Source organism: Macaca nemestrina, chromosome 13 (assembly GCF_043159975.1).
Source record: "Macaca nemestrina isolate mMacNem1 chromosome 13, mMacNem.hap1, whole genome shotgun sequence".
In the NCBI taxonomy this organism is placed as follows: domain Eukaryota; kingdom Metazoa; phylum Chordata; class Mammalia; order Primates; family Cercopithecidae; genus Macaca; species Macaca nemestrina.
The window spans coordinates 39101580-39117832 of NC_092137.1; the positions used below are offsets into that span (position 1 = coordinate 39101580).

Below are 16253 nucleotides of genomic sequence, written 5' to 3' on the forward strand. Positions count from 1 at the left end.
CCCTAGGAGCTACCAAATTAAGTAGTAATTGCTACCGTACTTTGAATTATGCTTATACTTTAAAGCAAAGTGTATTTTTTAAACATTTTTTTTTCAAACTTCTTTTTTTTTCCTTTTAGACAGAGTCTCACTCTGTCAGGAGTGCAGTGGCACGATCACAGCTTACTGCAGCATCAACCTCCTGGGCTCAGGCAATCCTCCCACCCCAACCTCTCAGGTGGCTGGGACCACAGGCATGTACCCTCATAGCCAGCTAATTTTTTGTATGTTTAGTAGAGACAGGGTTTTGCCACATTGCCCAGGCTGGTCCTGAACTCTTGGGCTCAGGCAATCTGCCCACGTTGGCCTCCCAAAGTGCTGGGATTACAGGTGTGAACCTGTAATTTCACCAAATTACCAGCCAAATTTATTTATTCCTTACATTGACTGTACATGTATATCATGTACAACATGATGATGCTTGGAAGTACATATATACTGTGGAATGGCTAAATCTAGCTAATTAACAAATGCATTACCTCACATAGTTATTTTTGTGGTGAGAACAATCAATATCCACTCTTAGCATTTTCAAGAATACAATATACCATGATTAACTATAGTCACCATGCTGTACAATAGGATCTCTTGAACTTATTCCTCCTAACTGTAAATATGTATTCTTTGAATGAATCTTCCCCAATTCCTTTTCTCTCCAATCTATACAGCCTCTGAGAACCATTACGAAGTGTATTCTTTAGAAAGATTTTTAAATGTGTATATTCTGCTAATTCAGATTGATCTATTTTTAAAATACATTTTTTTCTTTTTCTTTCTTTTTTTTTTTTTTGAGATGGATCTTGCTCTGTCACCCAGACTGGAGTACAATGGTGCAATCTTGGCTCACTGCAACTTCTGCCTCCCACAATGGTGCAATCTTGGCTCACTGCAACTTCTGCCTCCCAGGTTCAAGAAGTTCTCCTGCCTCAGCCTCCTGAGGAGTTGGGATTACAGGTGCCTGCCACCACGCCCAGCTAATTTTTTGTATTTTTTTTCTTTTAGTAGAGATGGGTTTTCACCATGTTGGCCAGGCTGTTCTCAAACTCCCAACCTTAGGTTATCTGCCTGCTTCGGCCTTCCAAAGTGCTGGGATTACAGGTGTGGGCCACTATGCCCAGCCTCTAAATACATTTTTCTTATGTGACCCTCAAAACCTAAGAAAAATATTTTATGACTCATCACAAAACATACTTAGGGCTTGCTAAATTTAGGAACCTTGTTATTTTAATAGAAAGTTTTGTAAGTGTATTAAAGAAATACTGAATCCTAGTGAATGAGGAAAATGGAAAATTATTTCCTGATAAAAGAATATAAGACACCATTTGCTATGGTCCAAATGTTTGTGCCCCTCCCAAATTCATGTTGAAACCTAAACCCCACTGTGGTGGTATTAAGAGGTATTAACATCACTCTTCCATTCTTATGTAAAGTCCTGCTACCATTCTGTCCAACTTTATGGTTTACATTAGGGACACACAAAATACCCTGGCCTCTTAATTCCATAAACACCTCATCTTGGGGACCTTCACCCCTGGTCTAGCCACATCCTGCTTTGTAACTATGTTACTTAATGAAATCTTACATTCAAACAACTCTTTCTCTCATCTCAATCTATTCTATTTATCTCTTTCAGATGTCCTAATATTATCAGTTCTCTGACCTTACTGAGAACTCTAGTACCCTGTTCTCTCCATGTTTTTCCATTATATGTGCCCTCTCCTACCTGGTATTAGAATGCATGCTCAAAAAGCTAGACTTTCTGGTTAAAAGTCTTGGCTTCACTACTTAATAACTATGACCTTGGGCAGGTTATTCAACCTCTCTGTGCTTCAGTTTCCACATTCATTCATTCAACTTATATTTCTGAGTGTCTTCTCTGTGCCAGATATTGTTTTCGGTGCTGGTGATTCAACAGTGAACAAGTAAAAAAAAAAAAAAAAAAAAAAAAAAAATCCCTGGAGCTTACATTCTAGTAGGGAAAAAACCAATACCATTTTGATGGGATTATTACAAGGTTTAAATGAAATACAAAGCATGAAAGTATTCAGACTAGTGCATAATACTATATAGCAAACCAATCAGCTATTATCACATTTCACTTTTTTCCTTATCCAATTTTGATTCAGTGATGCTCTTCTCAGCAGTTTCTCATTGGATGTGCCTGTCTATCAATTCCTCAGCGTCAGGGGAGCAGGACAAGGCCTGAGGTTGCTAGAGATTACTTCCTACCAAATCACTGTGTGCCATAAAAACATTACATTCTATGTGTGTTGTGTCCTGAAAAGGTTGCAAAGCACTGCTATTACCAGTTTTTACAATTCCCTTGCCCTACTGTTCTGCTGCTATACATCCATGAGGAAACACCATTCAGTCCAACTATCTTTTTTTTGTGCTCACACTTGAGTGCTGCAAAAGCAAAGTCACAGAAACTCAAAGATTTGAACTACTGTACACTTGAAGTCGTTAAAGTCAAATGGTCCTTCATCATTGCCAGAGAACTCTTTCTATTTCTAGCTGTATCTCCCATTTTCTACAGTTGGTACTTCAAACCTTTTTTTCTCTCCAACTTTCGACTCCTTCTGAACTCAGTTTAGATATATCTTCTTCCTGGAAGCTATCCCAAACCCCAAAGCCTCTATTAGTTGCCCCTTTCATGGTTTCCCATATACTCTTTACTCATAGAATATCACATTATGTTACTGACTACATATCTATCTGTATCTCCATTAAATCATAAGCCCTAAAAAGACAGGGGCCATATCATCTTTTTAAGAGATTACAGAACCTCCTTCCTAGGTGTTTAGATGATTCCCTCTCTCTCAATTGCTAGGAAATAATTCACTTACGACTTAAAATACATGTAACAACTGAAGATCAAAACATTAACAGAAATGTTTTTGGAATGTTAGCTGGCTTTAATAAAAGAAATGCTTGGACATATGCCACTCCTAAAAGTATGGGTATATCATTCTATCATCAAGAAATTGTTCAGTTTAGCTTACAAACAAAAAATGAATAGTTTAACAGCTGGAATATATATAAACTATCATATATGCAATACAGGCTGATTATCCCTAATCCAAAAATCCAAAATCTGAAACTTTTAGCTTCTTTTTTTTTTTTTTTTTTTTTGAGACAGGGTTCCACTCTTTCATTCAGGGCTTACTGGAGCTTCCATCTCCTGGGCTCAAGTGATCCTTGTGTCTCAGCCTCCTGAGTAGCTGGGACTACAGACTGGCACATGCCACCATGCCTAGCTAATTAAAAACAAATTTTTTTTAGAGATGGGGTCTCACTTTGTTTCCCAGGCTGGTCTCAAACTCCTGGGCTCAAGTGATCCTTCCGCTTTGGCCTCCCAAAGTGCTCGGATTACAGGCTTGAGCCACCACATCAGGCCAAAATTCAAAACTTCTAGACGCTGACATGATGCTCACTGGAACACTTCAGAGTTTGGGTTTTTGGATTTGGGATGCTCAGCCAGTAAGTATACAGCAAATATTCAAAAAAACAAAAAAAACAAAAAAAACAAAAAAAACCCCAAAACCTCAAAATCTAAAACACTTCTGTTCCCAAGCATTCTGGATAAGGGATACTCAACCTGTAAAGAGTAAAATCCAGGCTGCATTTTCTTATATACCATATATATATATATATGGAGCAAATTCTTTCCCCCTTCACTGACATTACAGCCAACACACAAATTAGATATAAAGTAAATACAAGACAACATTTGTCATACCTCTACATCTGAAGCACTTCGGGGCTGAGCTTGACATAGCATATTTAATAATTGCAAAATTAATTCTTCAACATACTGAAGAGCATCATCATTAGACTCGAGAGTAGGATGAACTTGCCCCTGGACCTATAAACAAAAAGCAAAGTAATTAAAACGTGGGTTCCATATCATTAAACAAATTTTTAAAACTTTAAAAAATGTGGGTTTGTGGCCGGGCACGGTGGCTCATGCCCGTAATCCCAGCACTCTGGGAGACTGAGGCGGACAGATCACCTGAGGTCAGGAGTTTGGGACCAGCCTGGCCAACATGGTGAACCCCCATCTCCACTAAAAATACAAAAACTACCCAGGTATGGTGGTGTGCGCCTGTAATCCCAGCTATCCAAGAGGCTGAAGCAGGAGAATTGCTGGAACCCAGGAGGCAGAGGCTGCAGTGAGCCAAGATCGTGCCACTGCACTCCAGCCTGGGCGATAGAGCAAGACTGTGTCTCAAAAAAAAAAAAAAAAAAAAAAAAAAAAAAGTGGGTTTGTACTTAAAAATGTGGTCTGGCTTGCAAGCACATATTTGAATGATACTGACCTAGAAGTCAGGAGTTCTCAACCCTTTTTCCCAGTCACAAAGTTATATGTTCCTGGAGATCCAGTTTACCTAACTAATTTCAGCATGTTTTTTCTCATACTGTGGTTACAATACATTGCAGAAATGGGGAAAGGGAGAGGCCGAGGTGATGATAAAAGATACAGTTTATATGATTTTTGCCAGGAACCAGTTAGAACATTTATTCAACATTCTGCTTGGGCAAAACTGAACTCCTATGGGCCTCTGACTGTTGTTTAATTTTACCATTCCTAATAAATGATAAAATCCAGGAAGAGCATATCTCATCAAATTCACCGGTGTATCTATGGCAGCAACGACTATGCAGGGCACATATATTACAAGCTTGAAAAATTTAAATAATATTTGTGAACACAAAGTCACCCTATATCAAAGGACACAAAATTTGTGACTGTCTATACTTTAGGAATATTGGTGGGCTAATAATCTTTACCTTCTTTCTCCTCAATCATTTCTTTAATTTTTTTTTTTTTAATTAAAAGTTTTACTTAAGAGTCCACACTGGAAAGCAGCCTTGACCATTTCTTCAGTTGAATCTCAGGCCAGTGGCCTCTGTAAAGCTTGCATGTTAATAAACAGCATGATAGTCTTTACTTGCATCCCTTTGTTCCTTACTAAATAAATGGCAAGAAAAGACAGTACCAGGAGAGAAACACTAACATGTTCCAAAACATGCTCAACTCTCCAACAAGTGGGTAGGGCACTTACTGGATGAAAGTGCACAGTACTCACTGGCTCAGAGCACACAATATGGCCTGTCCTACTACACTTCAATAACTGAGAGGGTGTGACAGCCTCAGTGTACAGGGAAAATTTTATAAACAGTGTACTAGACTGGGAGTGGTGGCTAATGCCTGTAATCCTAACACTTTGAGGCTGACCAATGAGGAACAGTTAAGGCCAGGAGTTCAGGACCAGCCTAGGCAACACAGGGAAAACCTGTCTCTACCAAAAAAAAAAAAAAAAAAAAAAAAAAAGCCCAGTAGGCTGGCACATGCCTGTAGTAGTCCCCACCTACTCCAGAGGCTGAGGTGGAAGGATCGCTTAAATCCAGGATGCCAGGGCTGCAGTGAGCTATGATTACACCACTGTACTCCAGCCTGGCCAACAGAGGGAGACCCTGTCTCAAAACAACAATAAAAGATAATATCCTATATAATAATTCTTAAAAAGTACATATATGGCCGGGCATGGTGGCTCAAGCCTGTAATCCCAGCACTTTGGGAGGCCGAGATGGGTGGATCACGAGGTCAGGAGATCGAGACCATCCTGGCTAACACAGTGAAACCCCGTCTCTACTAAAAAATACAAAAAAATAGCCGGGCGAGGTGGCGGGCGCCTGTAGTCCCAGCTACTCCGGAGGCTGAGGCAGGAGAATGGCGCAAACCCGGGAGGCGGAGCTTGCAGTGAGCTGAGATCCGGCCACTGCACTCCAGCCTGGGCGACAGCGCCAGACTCCATCTCCAAAAAAAAAAAAAAAAAAAAAAAGTACATATATGTATACGTATACATATATATGTATGCATTCATACACATTTTAAAGGCAAACAGCATTGTAACAATCCAGAACTGCATTAAGAGGTACTACATAGATTATGAGCTTTAAAACAAAATTTATTTATTTATTATTTTTTTGAGACAGGGTCTCACCCTGCCACCCAGGCTGGAGTGCAGTGGCGTGATCTCGGCTCACTGCAACCTCCGCCTCCTGGGTTCAAGCAATTCTCCTGTCTCTGCCTCCCTAGTAGCTGGGATTACAGGGACCTGCCACCATGCCCGGCCAATTTCTGTATTTTTAGTGGAGACGGGGTTTCACCACGTTGGCCAGACTGGTCTCAAACTCCCGACCTTAGGTAATCCACATGCCTTGGCCTTCCAAAGTGCTAGGATTACAGGCATGAGACCTTGTGTCTGGCCTAAAACAAATTTTTCTTAACAATTTAATTTTACAGGTGAAGAAACCCAGAAGGCTTAAATCATTTGCCCAAGAAGTTCTGATATTGAGTACAACAATTAGCAATCTGATTATAATTTATCTGTTTAGAAGTATCTCCACCCTGTTAGGTGACTGGATGGTTGCACAGTTAAAACAATAGAGAGTGTGTACTAGAACCCAGAATTCATAATTCTGAGTTCTGTGCTCTCCATTCACTATACCACCACACTCTGATTAATGTGTGTAGGTATCAAACCATATAAACTTATTCCTCTTCAATACTTAGCATGACCTTTAAAAAAAAAAACCCTGGAACTTGCAAAAGTTTTCTTTTTGTACACCAATTTGCATGCCCCCAATGGCTTAAACTGTCTTTTCAGATAACCTTTATCTTAATGACCAACATCTTCATTTGGCAGTGAATGCTAACACCATATGGTGGGCTATTTCTATCTGGTTCTCTCAGTCAAGTTCATTTCTGAAAACTCTTTCCTTAGTACTAGGACATACTCTATTCAATTTCTTCCCTACTTTCCTTATTCCTTTTCCATGTCCTTGTAGAGTTCCATATCTTCCTCCATTCCTCCACCCCTTCTACTCTTGATTGTTCACTCCCTTCTCTTCTGCCCCCTAAATAACCTCATTTACTTCCACGTTTAACAGTCACCTGTATGGATAACCCCAAATCTATCCCTAGTCCTGATTTCTCTCCTCAGTTTTAGACCCAAACTTCAAATTATCTGTGAGATAGTTCCACCTATTCTACCAAAATCTTAAATTTAACATGAAAAAAAGAACAACTTAAGTTTTTTAGAAAAACACAATATAGACTGCTCCTGATTTCACTTAGATGTAGTCCTGGAAAACGTAGCTATAATTGGGGGGTTACATTCCAGTTCAAAGCCCCAGCATCACATAAACTATAGCTACAGATTTATAAAACCACAGACTTAGAGTTAAAAGGGACTTTAGAAGTCATTTAACTAAGTCCTTCTATTTACTGTATTTATTTATTTGAGACAGAGTCTTGCTGTCGCCCAGACTGGAGTGCAGTGGTGCGACCTTGGCTCACTGCAACCTCCACCTCCCGGGTTCAAGCAATTCTCCTGCCTCAGCCTCCCAAATAGCTAGGATTACAGGTGACTGCCACCACGCTGGGCTAATTTTTTTTTAGTATTTTTAGTAGAGACAGGGTTTTACCATGTTGGCCAGGCTGGTCTCGAACCCCTGACCTCAAGTGATCCGCCCACTTTGACCTCCCAAAGTGCTGGGATTACAGGCGTGAGCCACTGCACCCAGACAGTCCCTCTATTTAGACGATGAGAAAGAAAAAGGAGACACCCACAATCCAGTCACTAACTGTAAATACTGAACCCAGGCCTCTTGGCTCTTTCCACTAAACTCTTGACTGTTGAACCTGGAGGAATCTGCAGAGTACCCTAGTAGACCCATAAGTGTAGGGAGTGGATGCCCATGGACCATATCTACTTACATAGTGGGCTTCCATATAAAACTTGGCTTGAAGTATGTTGTCATACTATTTAATACACATCTATCTCACGTCATAAATGCAAATACAGTCCTATAAATCTTTTTAATTTGAAAAGGGAAAATCATCATTGGTTACACAAAGGACCGCAATGTTTATAAGTTATATAAAATATTAAAAATCTGACATAAATCTCAAATGTTAGAGAAGATAATAAATGTTAAAATGAAAATATTTCATCAACAATTCTAATTACCTTTTAAAAATATCAAAGGCCTTTGAAGAAACGGTCTAGACATCCCAAAACATGTTTTAGAAAGTATTCAAGAAAGTATGATTAAGTTTTTTTGTAAAGTTCATTGTTTTTCAAAGAAGCCCTTGTATATAATTCTTCACTAATATAGCTCCATTTCCAGCTGCTCTTCAATTTACACTTTATGCTGATGCAATCTGAACTATTTGCAGTTTGCTAAAACACGGCATGCAGTTTCACTCACACTGTTCCCCATGCCTGTCATTCATTTTCTTAACTTTTTTTATCTGCCTATTTGGCTTTTTTTTTTTTTTCCAATTTTTTTTCTTTGTCCTCTTCTTCTAAGCTATTTGAATTTCAAAACCCAGATTACACCCCATTTAGGAAGACTTCCTTGTTTCTTATCTTTAAGGCAGAATTAATCTCATTCATTTAACTGATTTGTTGAATCTATTAAATACCAGACTCTTTGTTAGGTGCTGGATATACAGATATGAATCAAACATAATCCCTGCTCATATGGTCCTTATACTCTTCCCTGGGTTAATCCCTGTACTATGTACCACATTTCTGTTATTGGGTTTATCATGTTGACTTATAATTACATGTTCTCTTGTCTACTTCCTCTTTTGGACAGTGATGTTCCAACTGGGCAGGGCTTTATATACTTATAATTTTCTCCTTTTCACTCTAAACCTCTGACGATTCAGGGGATACTCAAGGCTTCTGTGTTATAGAGGTGAGGGGAATAAAATATTTCTTTCTTGGAATTAAAACTGAAAAGGTGTGATGGTAAGACTAGAGAGTCTGGTTGTGTTTGGCTGATTTCAGGAGCATAAGCCTTTAAAGCAGAAACCATTCACCATACAAAAACAGTTAGAACTAAAACAGATGTTAATTATATAGAGTTGTATATAGCCACAACGGTGAAAATGCAATGGTTAAAAACAACAATGTGATACTGCTTATAATTCTAGCACATATAATTCAAATGTTGATTAAGTTTGGCACTTTGTATAAGCAAAGCTTTGGAAATTCATATTCAGTTTTATTTATTGGTGGTTACTAATATCCAAAGAAGAACTATTAAATAAATCAAACAAATCATCAGTTGGCTTAAACAGAAAATAAGGCATGATGCCAACCGCACTTCTTAGCTTCTGGACATTAACCTTTCTCACATCTTAAAATCGTCAAATGGGAATCACAAAACTCATCCATGTATTTAAGAGATCGATAAACTGTTTTACCCCCTTGAAAACAAAAATAAAACTTAAAAACTCTTAACTGAAAAACAAAGGCAATGATCCATACTTAAAAGGCAAGCAGAGTACCAACTCCTAAAAATACACAGGCTGTTCTTTATTCTTTCAAGAAGATGCTGTTAGGATATTTCTTTAGATAGCAAACAGAAGTAGTATTATATTTCACATGTAGGCAGAATAAAAACACTTCTATTCCATGAGATAGTGTTACAGCCAAAGTGCTCCATTTCATCATAAATGGTACTCAGACACATTTAATAGATCAAATGATCCAAGTTCTTCAACTCTGTATAGAATAGGTTACCCTGTCAAATCTTACGGCAGTCTTCAGAGGCCATGTACAGCTGATTCTGAGTTGCATGTGTTTATGAGCAATTATAAATAAGCACTTCAAACTGGGTTTAAACTATGTGGGTTTTCCCAGTTTTGCCATTTAATGGCAAAACATCAATTACCTTTGCACCAACCTAATAGTTTTCAAAAAACATTACATTTTATACTTATGTTTACTGACAGAAAATTTCATATACTTTAACTGTATTTTCTTAAAGTAATTTAAATATTACTAAATAATTAACAACAGCCTGAATAAGAATTTTATAGTAATTGTTCTTTTAAGGAGTAATCACTATATTCAATTAAAGATGAAAACTCTGGAATTATAAACTTTCCTTAAGGACTACTCGATTCTATCTGGACAGTTCATTTTGTCTCTAGTAAGTTCCAGCAGATTCTGAAGTAACTTTGTTGGCTGTTATTGTCAGGTTTTATGGAATCTGAAAAGGCAAAGGGATTTAGGTATATATCAATTCCTAGTTGTTTGATAAGTAAGTCCTTCAAGTGTATTCAGGAACCCCTTGGGTAAACTGCCAGAAAATATTATGTTGAATTCTGATGAATCTTTCATATCGCTTGCTAGTTAATGGCTCTCTGGAGAACTGGAAAAGATTCTAAATTATGTTCTGTCATGTCTTGAGCTCAGATCTGCTACTTTTATTTATACACATAAAGACAGAATTTGAGATAAAACTGGTATTCTCAAAGCTAAATAATAAAGATTGGAATCATCAAAATCTCTTTCTTAGTGTTACAATTCTTTAGTCAATGTTTGATGCTTTAGGTGCTTATTTGTCCTCACTCTGAGGTTAAAAACCAAGGCAAAAATCTTCCATCAAGAAATAAAATTTAAGACCAGCTTGGGCTGGGAGCGGTGGCTTACGCCTGTTATCCCAGCACTTTGGGAGGCTGAGGTGGGTGGATCACCTGAGGTCAGGAGTTTGAGACCAGCCTGAGCAACATGATGAAACCCTGTGTGTACTAAAAACACAAAAATTAGCCAGGTGTGGTGGTGCCCACCTATAATCCCAGCTACTGGGGAGGCTGAGGCAGGAGAATCACTTGAACCCAAGAGGTGGAGGCTACAGTGAGCCAAGATCGTGCCACTGCACTCCAGTCTGGATGAGAGTGAGAGTGAGACTGCATCTCAGGGAAAAAAAAAAAAAAAAACCAGACCAGCCTGGCCAACATGGTGAAACCCCATCTCTAACAAAAATAAAAAATTAGCCAGGCGTGGTGGGGCACACCTGTAGTCCCAACTGAGGCAGGAGAATTGCTTGAACCCAGGAGGCAGAGGTTGCAGTGAGCAGAGATGGTGCCACTGCACTCCAGCCTGGGTAACAGAGTGAGACCATCTCGGGGGGGGGGGGGAAGAAAAATTAAATTTAAAAAGACAAAAATCAAACAAATCAGAGCACTTACATCTTTCCCATAAACAAACTAAAAATATTTTCTCTGGCTGGGTGCGGTGGCTTATGCCTGTAATCCCAGCACTTTGGGAGGTCGAGGCAGGCGATCAACTGAGGTCAGGAGTTCAAGACCAGCCTGACCAACATGGAGAAACCCCATCTGTACGAAAAATACAAAATTAGCCGGGTGTAGTGGCACGTGCCTGTAATCCCAGGTACTTGGGAGGCTAAGACAGGAGATTCGCTTGAACCTGGGAGGTGGAGGTTGCGGTGAGCCAAGATCGCGCCATTGCACCCCGGCCTGGGCAAAAAGAGCAAAACTCTCTCTCAAAAAAAAAAAAAAAAAATTGTCAGGCATGGTGGCACATGCCTGTAGTCCCAGCTATTCGGGAAGCTGAGGCATGAGAATCACTTGAAACTGGGAGGCAGAGGTTGCAGTGAACCAAGATTGTGCCACTGCACTCCAGCCTGGGCGACAGAGCAAAACTCCGTCTCAGAAAAAAAAAAGGCATAGAGACCAAGAACAAAATGATGTGTTGGGGCAACTAGGTTGGACCATGGACCAAAGAGTACATGTAGGGAGACTGGAAGGCCCAGGTTGCATATCATGCTAAAGAGTTGGGAAGTGATCAGGGTAGCAGAAAATAATTTTAAGGTTTTAAATGAGACATGGACATTTGGACTGTTTGCTGAAGTAAAAAATGTCAGTATGAAGGATGGGTTAAAAGAGATGAGGCTGAAGGAAACAAAACTAGTTGGAATGATGCCACAGGCTCTGTAAGAAGAGAGAATGAAGACCTGGACCGAGGCAGAAACAGTGGGAGGTGGGAAAGAATGGCCTGTTAAGGTAAAAGGAGGTAGGCTGGGATAACTATTTTTTTGGGTGGTGGGGGCATCAACAAGAGAGAACCACCAACTTAGGATAGGAAATACTAGAAGACAATATTTTCCAGGAAAGATAAGAAATTCAAGTCTGACATGAGTTTAAGGTTCCTGTATTACATCTAGGGAAACAAACCTGAAATTCTTTTATCAAGTGGCTCCTACATTTTTTTCAACCTTTTTTTCTCCTTTAAAAGAAGGAAAGAAATAAAGAAAAGCAACAGTTAATAAATAAAAAACAAACTTGAGAGTCAGGTGTGGTGGTTGACGCCTGTAATCCCATCCACTTGGGAGAGGCTGAAGCGGGAGGATTACCTGAGTCCGAGACCAGCCTGGACAAAACAGAGAGACTCCCTCTCAAAATATTATAATAAATGTTTAAAATTAAAAAAATTAAAAACAAAGTTGATACTTTGAAAAGTACTAATAGAAAAATTGCTAAAAGATCAAGAAAAAAAGAGAAGGCACAAATATTACTGTATTATACACAAGAAGGAGGGGCATGACTACAAACATAGCAGTTTAAAAAGAGAAAATTATGAGAAACTTCAAGAAAAGCTTTAAACATTTAGGTAAAGTGAACAAATTCCTAAAAATTGTAAATTATCAAAACTGACTCAAGCCGGGCGCGGTGGCTCAAGCCTGTAATCCCAGCACTTTGGGAGGCCGAGACGGGCGGATCACGAGGTCAGGAGATCGAGACCATCCTGGCTAACACGGTGAAACCCCGTCTCTACTAAAAAATACAAAAAACTAGCCGGGCGCGGTGGTGGGCGCCTGTAGTCCCAGCTACTCGGGAGGCTGAGGCAGGAGAATGGCGTGAACCCGGGAGGCGGAGCTTGCAGTGAGCCGAGATCCGGCCACTGCACTCCAGCCTGGGCAGCAGAGCGAGACTCCGTCTCAAAAAAAAAAAAAAAAAAAAAAAAACACACACACACACACAAAACTGACTCAAAAAGAAATAAAACATTTCTAATAGTTTTCTAATCATTAAAGAAATTGTATCAAAGGTTTAAAATCTTCCCACAAAGAAGGTAATTTTATCTTTCCAGAAATAGACAATTCCAACCTCATACAATGTGTGCTGTGTACAACTGACACTAAACCAAACCAACACTATCTAGGAAAGAATAACTGCTCATGGACATAGATGAAAAAAAATCATAAACAAAAGTAGCAAACTGGGCCGGGTGTGATGGCTCATGCCTGTAATTCCACCACTTTAGGAGGCTGAGGCTTGAGCTCAAGAGTTCAAGACCAGTCTGGGTAACAAAGCAAAAACCCATCACTACCAAAAACACAAAAATTAGCCAGGCGTGGTAGCACACACCTGTGTTCCTAGCTACTGGGGTGGCTGAGGTGGGAGAATTGCTTGAGCCCAGGAGGCGGAGGCTGCAGTAAGCCAAGATCACACCACTGCACTCCAGCCTGGGTGACAGAGTGAGACCTTACCTTAAAAAAAAAAAAAGAGTAGCAAACCAAATTTAGATATGTTTAGAAAAGATACTACACCATGACTGACTTGGGCTTATTTCAGGAACTGAGACTGGTTCAACAAAAGTAAATCTTTTGTGATTCCTGCAATAACAAAATAAAGGGGAAAAATGACAATAGACACAGAAAAGGTAACAATTCATGGTTCCTAACAAATATACAAGCAAAAACTTAGGTCCTAGAAATAGAAGAACATTTCCTAAACTTGATAAAGGATATAAGCAAAAAGCCTACAACAAAAATCATAATCAAGAGTGCAATACTAAAAGAACTACCTTTAAAACCAGGGACAAGACAAGGATACCTACTATCACAATGTCTACTCAACATTGTCTGTAGGTCCTAGCCAATAAGACAAAAAAGATTGGAAAGGAAGGAATATAACTGTTATTATTTGCAGGTAATATAATTATTCTAATTGAAAACCCAAAAGAATCCATAGAAAAATTACAAGAGTTAATAAGTGAGTTTAGTAAAATTGTTGAAATAATTTATAAAAGATAGTTGTACTCCTACATAAGCAAAACACAGAAAATAGAATTTTTTAATGATAGTTGCAAAAATAAAATACAGTAACCATGAAAATAATCTTATAAAATGTGTCTAAAACCTTTATGGGCCGGGCATGGTGGCTCACGCCTGTAATCCCAGCACTTTGGGAGGCCAAGGCAGGTGGATCACATGAGGTCAGGAGTTCGACACCAGCATGACAAACATGGTAAAACCTTGTCTCTACTAAAAATACAAAAATTAAATGAGTGTGGTGGTGTGCATCTGTAATCTTAGCTACTTGGGAGGCTGAGGCAGGAGAATCGCTTGAACCCAGGAAGCGGAGGTTGCAGTGAGCCGAGATCATGCCACTGCACTCCAGCCCCAATGACAGAGTGAGACTCCTTCTCAAAAAAAAAAAAAAAAAAAAAGATCCTTTATGAAGAAAAATTTTTAAACTTTAATGAACGACATTTAGAAGACCTTAAATAGTATTAATGAAGTACCATAATATCTCATGATGTCAATTCTCCCATACTCTAAACATTATAATTCCTATTAAAATTGAAACAATTTTCCGAAAAATTGAGATGTTGATCCTAAATTTAGAAGAGCCAAGAACAACTAAGGCACTCCTATAAAGAAAAATCAGGCAAAAAACTATTTTTCCTGTCAGATAAAGACATGATTAAGCTACAATGATTAAGACAGTAAGATATTAGTGCAGAAACAGAAAGACCACCATAATGGAGATCCTGTAGGAAAAGAATATAAAACAAAGAGCCAGTAGTATAGATTCATGAGGAAAGGATGGATCATCCAATATATAGTGCTAGGACATTGGCAAATTATTCCCTATCACATACCATATATAAAAACCAACTGAAAATGGATCAAGTACATAACGGTGATAAGCAAAAGATTCAGAAATGTTTAGTAAAAGCATAGCAGGATATCTTTATAACTTGAGTTAGGAAAGAATTTATTTAAAAAGACACAAGAAGTATAAAATGAAGAAAAATCCTAATTCAATTTCATTACGAACTATTGCTTAATCAACACATCACAAAAAGTGGAAAGATAAGTCACACACTGGGACACATATAACCTACGAAGGAAATATCCAGGATAAATAATGACAAAGTATTTAACAAAAACAAACCCTCAATTTTCTAAAATGGACAAAAGTCATGTACAGACATTTCATGGGAGGGGAAACACAACTGCACCATAAATATTAGAAAGGTGCTCAGCCTCAATCTCAATCTCTAGCCTCAGCCTTGCATTTATTTGTCTTCAAGTAAATACAAATAAAAACTACAAGACATTATTTTACACCTACTATTTTGACAAAAATTTTAAAATATAAGAGTATCAAGTATTGGTAAAGATACAAAGAAATGTGAATTTTTACCCATTACTGGTGGGAATAAAAAAATAACAATTTGGATTAAAGTTTAACATTATTTAATAAAGTTAAACACACACACACACATTATGATACAGCAGTTCTACTTCTAAATACATTATAGGAGGGGTCCCCAACACCTGGCTGCCAACCAATAAATCCCCCAAACCCCATTAGGAATCGGGCTGCACAGCAGGTGAGCAGCCTACCAGGGAGCATTACCACCTGAGCTCCATCTGTCAGATCAGTAGGAGCATTAGATTCTCATTGTCATGGGACCGTGAAACCTATTGTGAATTGTGCATGTGAGGGATCTAGGTTGCACACCTTATGAGAATCTAATGCCTGGTGATCTGAAGTGGAACAGTTTTATCCCAAAAACATTCCCCCACCATGGAAAAACTGTCTTCCACAAAACCAGTCCCTGGTGCCAAAAAGGTTGGGGACTGGTTAGGCACAGTGGCTCATGCCTGTAATTCTAGCACTTTGGGAGGCCAAGGCGGGCAGATCATGAGGTCAAGAGTTTGAGACTATCCTGGCCAACATGGTGAAACCCCGTCTCTACTAAAAATACAAAAATTAGCCAGGCATGGTGGCATGCGCCTGTAGTCCCAGTTACTCGGGAGGCTGAGGCAGGAGAATTGCTTGAACCTGGGAGGCGGAGGTCACAGTGAGCCAAGATCACGCCACTGCACTCCAGCCTGGGCGATAAGAGCAAGACTCTGTCTCAAAAATAAATAAATAAATAAATTGGATGAGGACTGCTACATTATAGAACTCTTACATGTGTGCAACAGATGAACAGGCACAAAAACATTAACAGCAGTGCTTAAAAAGCAAAACTTGGAAATAACCAGAATGTCCATCAACATTAGAATGGACCAATACATTGCTG

At 39.0% G+C, this 16253-nt stretch overlaps 2 protein-coding genes across 6 annotated transcripts in view; one reads left to right on the plus strand and one right to left on the minus strand.

Annotated features, from left to right (window-relative positions):
- LOC105464882 (Rho guanine nucleotide exchange factor 33) overlaps positions 1–16253 on the plus strand; it is a 278945-nt gene that overhangs the window by 177426 nt on the left and 85266 nt on the right. The gene's annotated exons all lie outside the window — the stretch shown is intronic.
- Positions 1–16253, minus strand: part of LOC105465416 (SOS Ras/Rac guanine nucleotide exchange factor 1) — a 155695-nt gene that overhangs the window by 92567 nt on the left and 46875 nt on the right. For both annotated transcript variants that reach the window (XM_071076554.1, XM_071076553.1), the window contains exon 2: positions 3779–3904. In XM_071076554.1, the coding sequence (XP_070932655.1) occupies positions 3779–3904 (126 nt within the window). The remainder of the gene's footprint in view (positions 1–3778; positions 3905–16253) is intronic.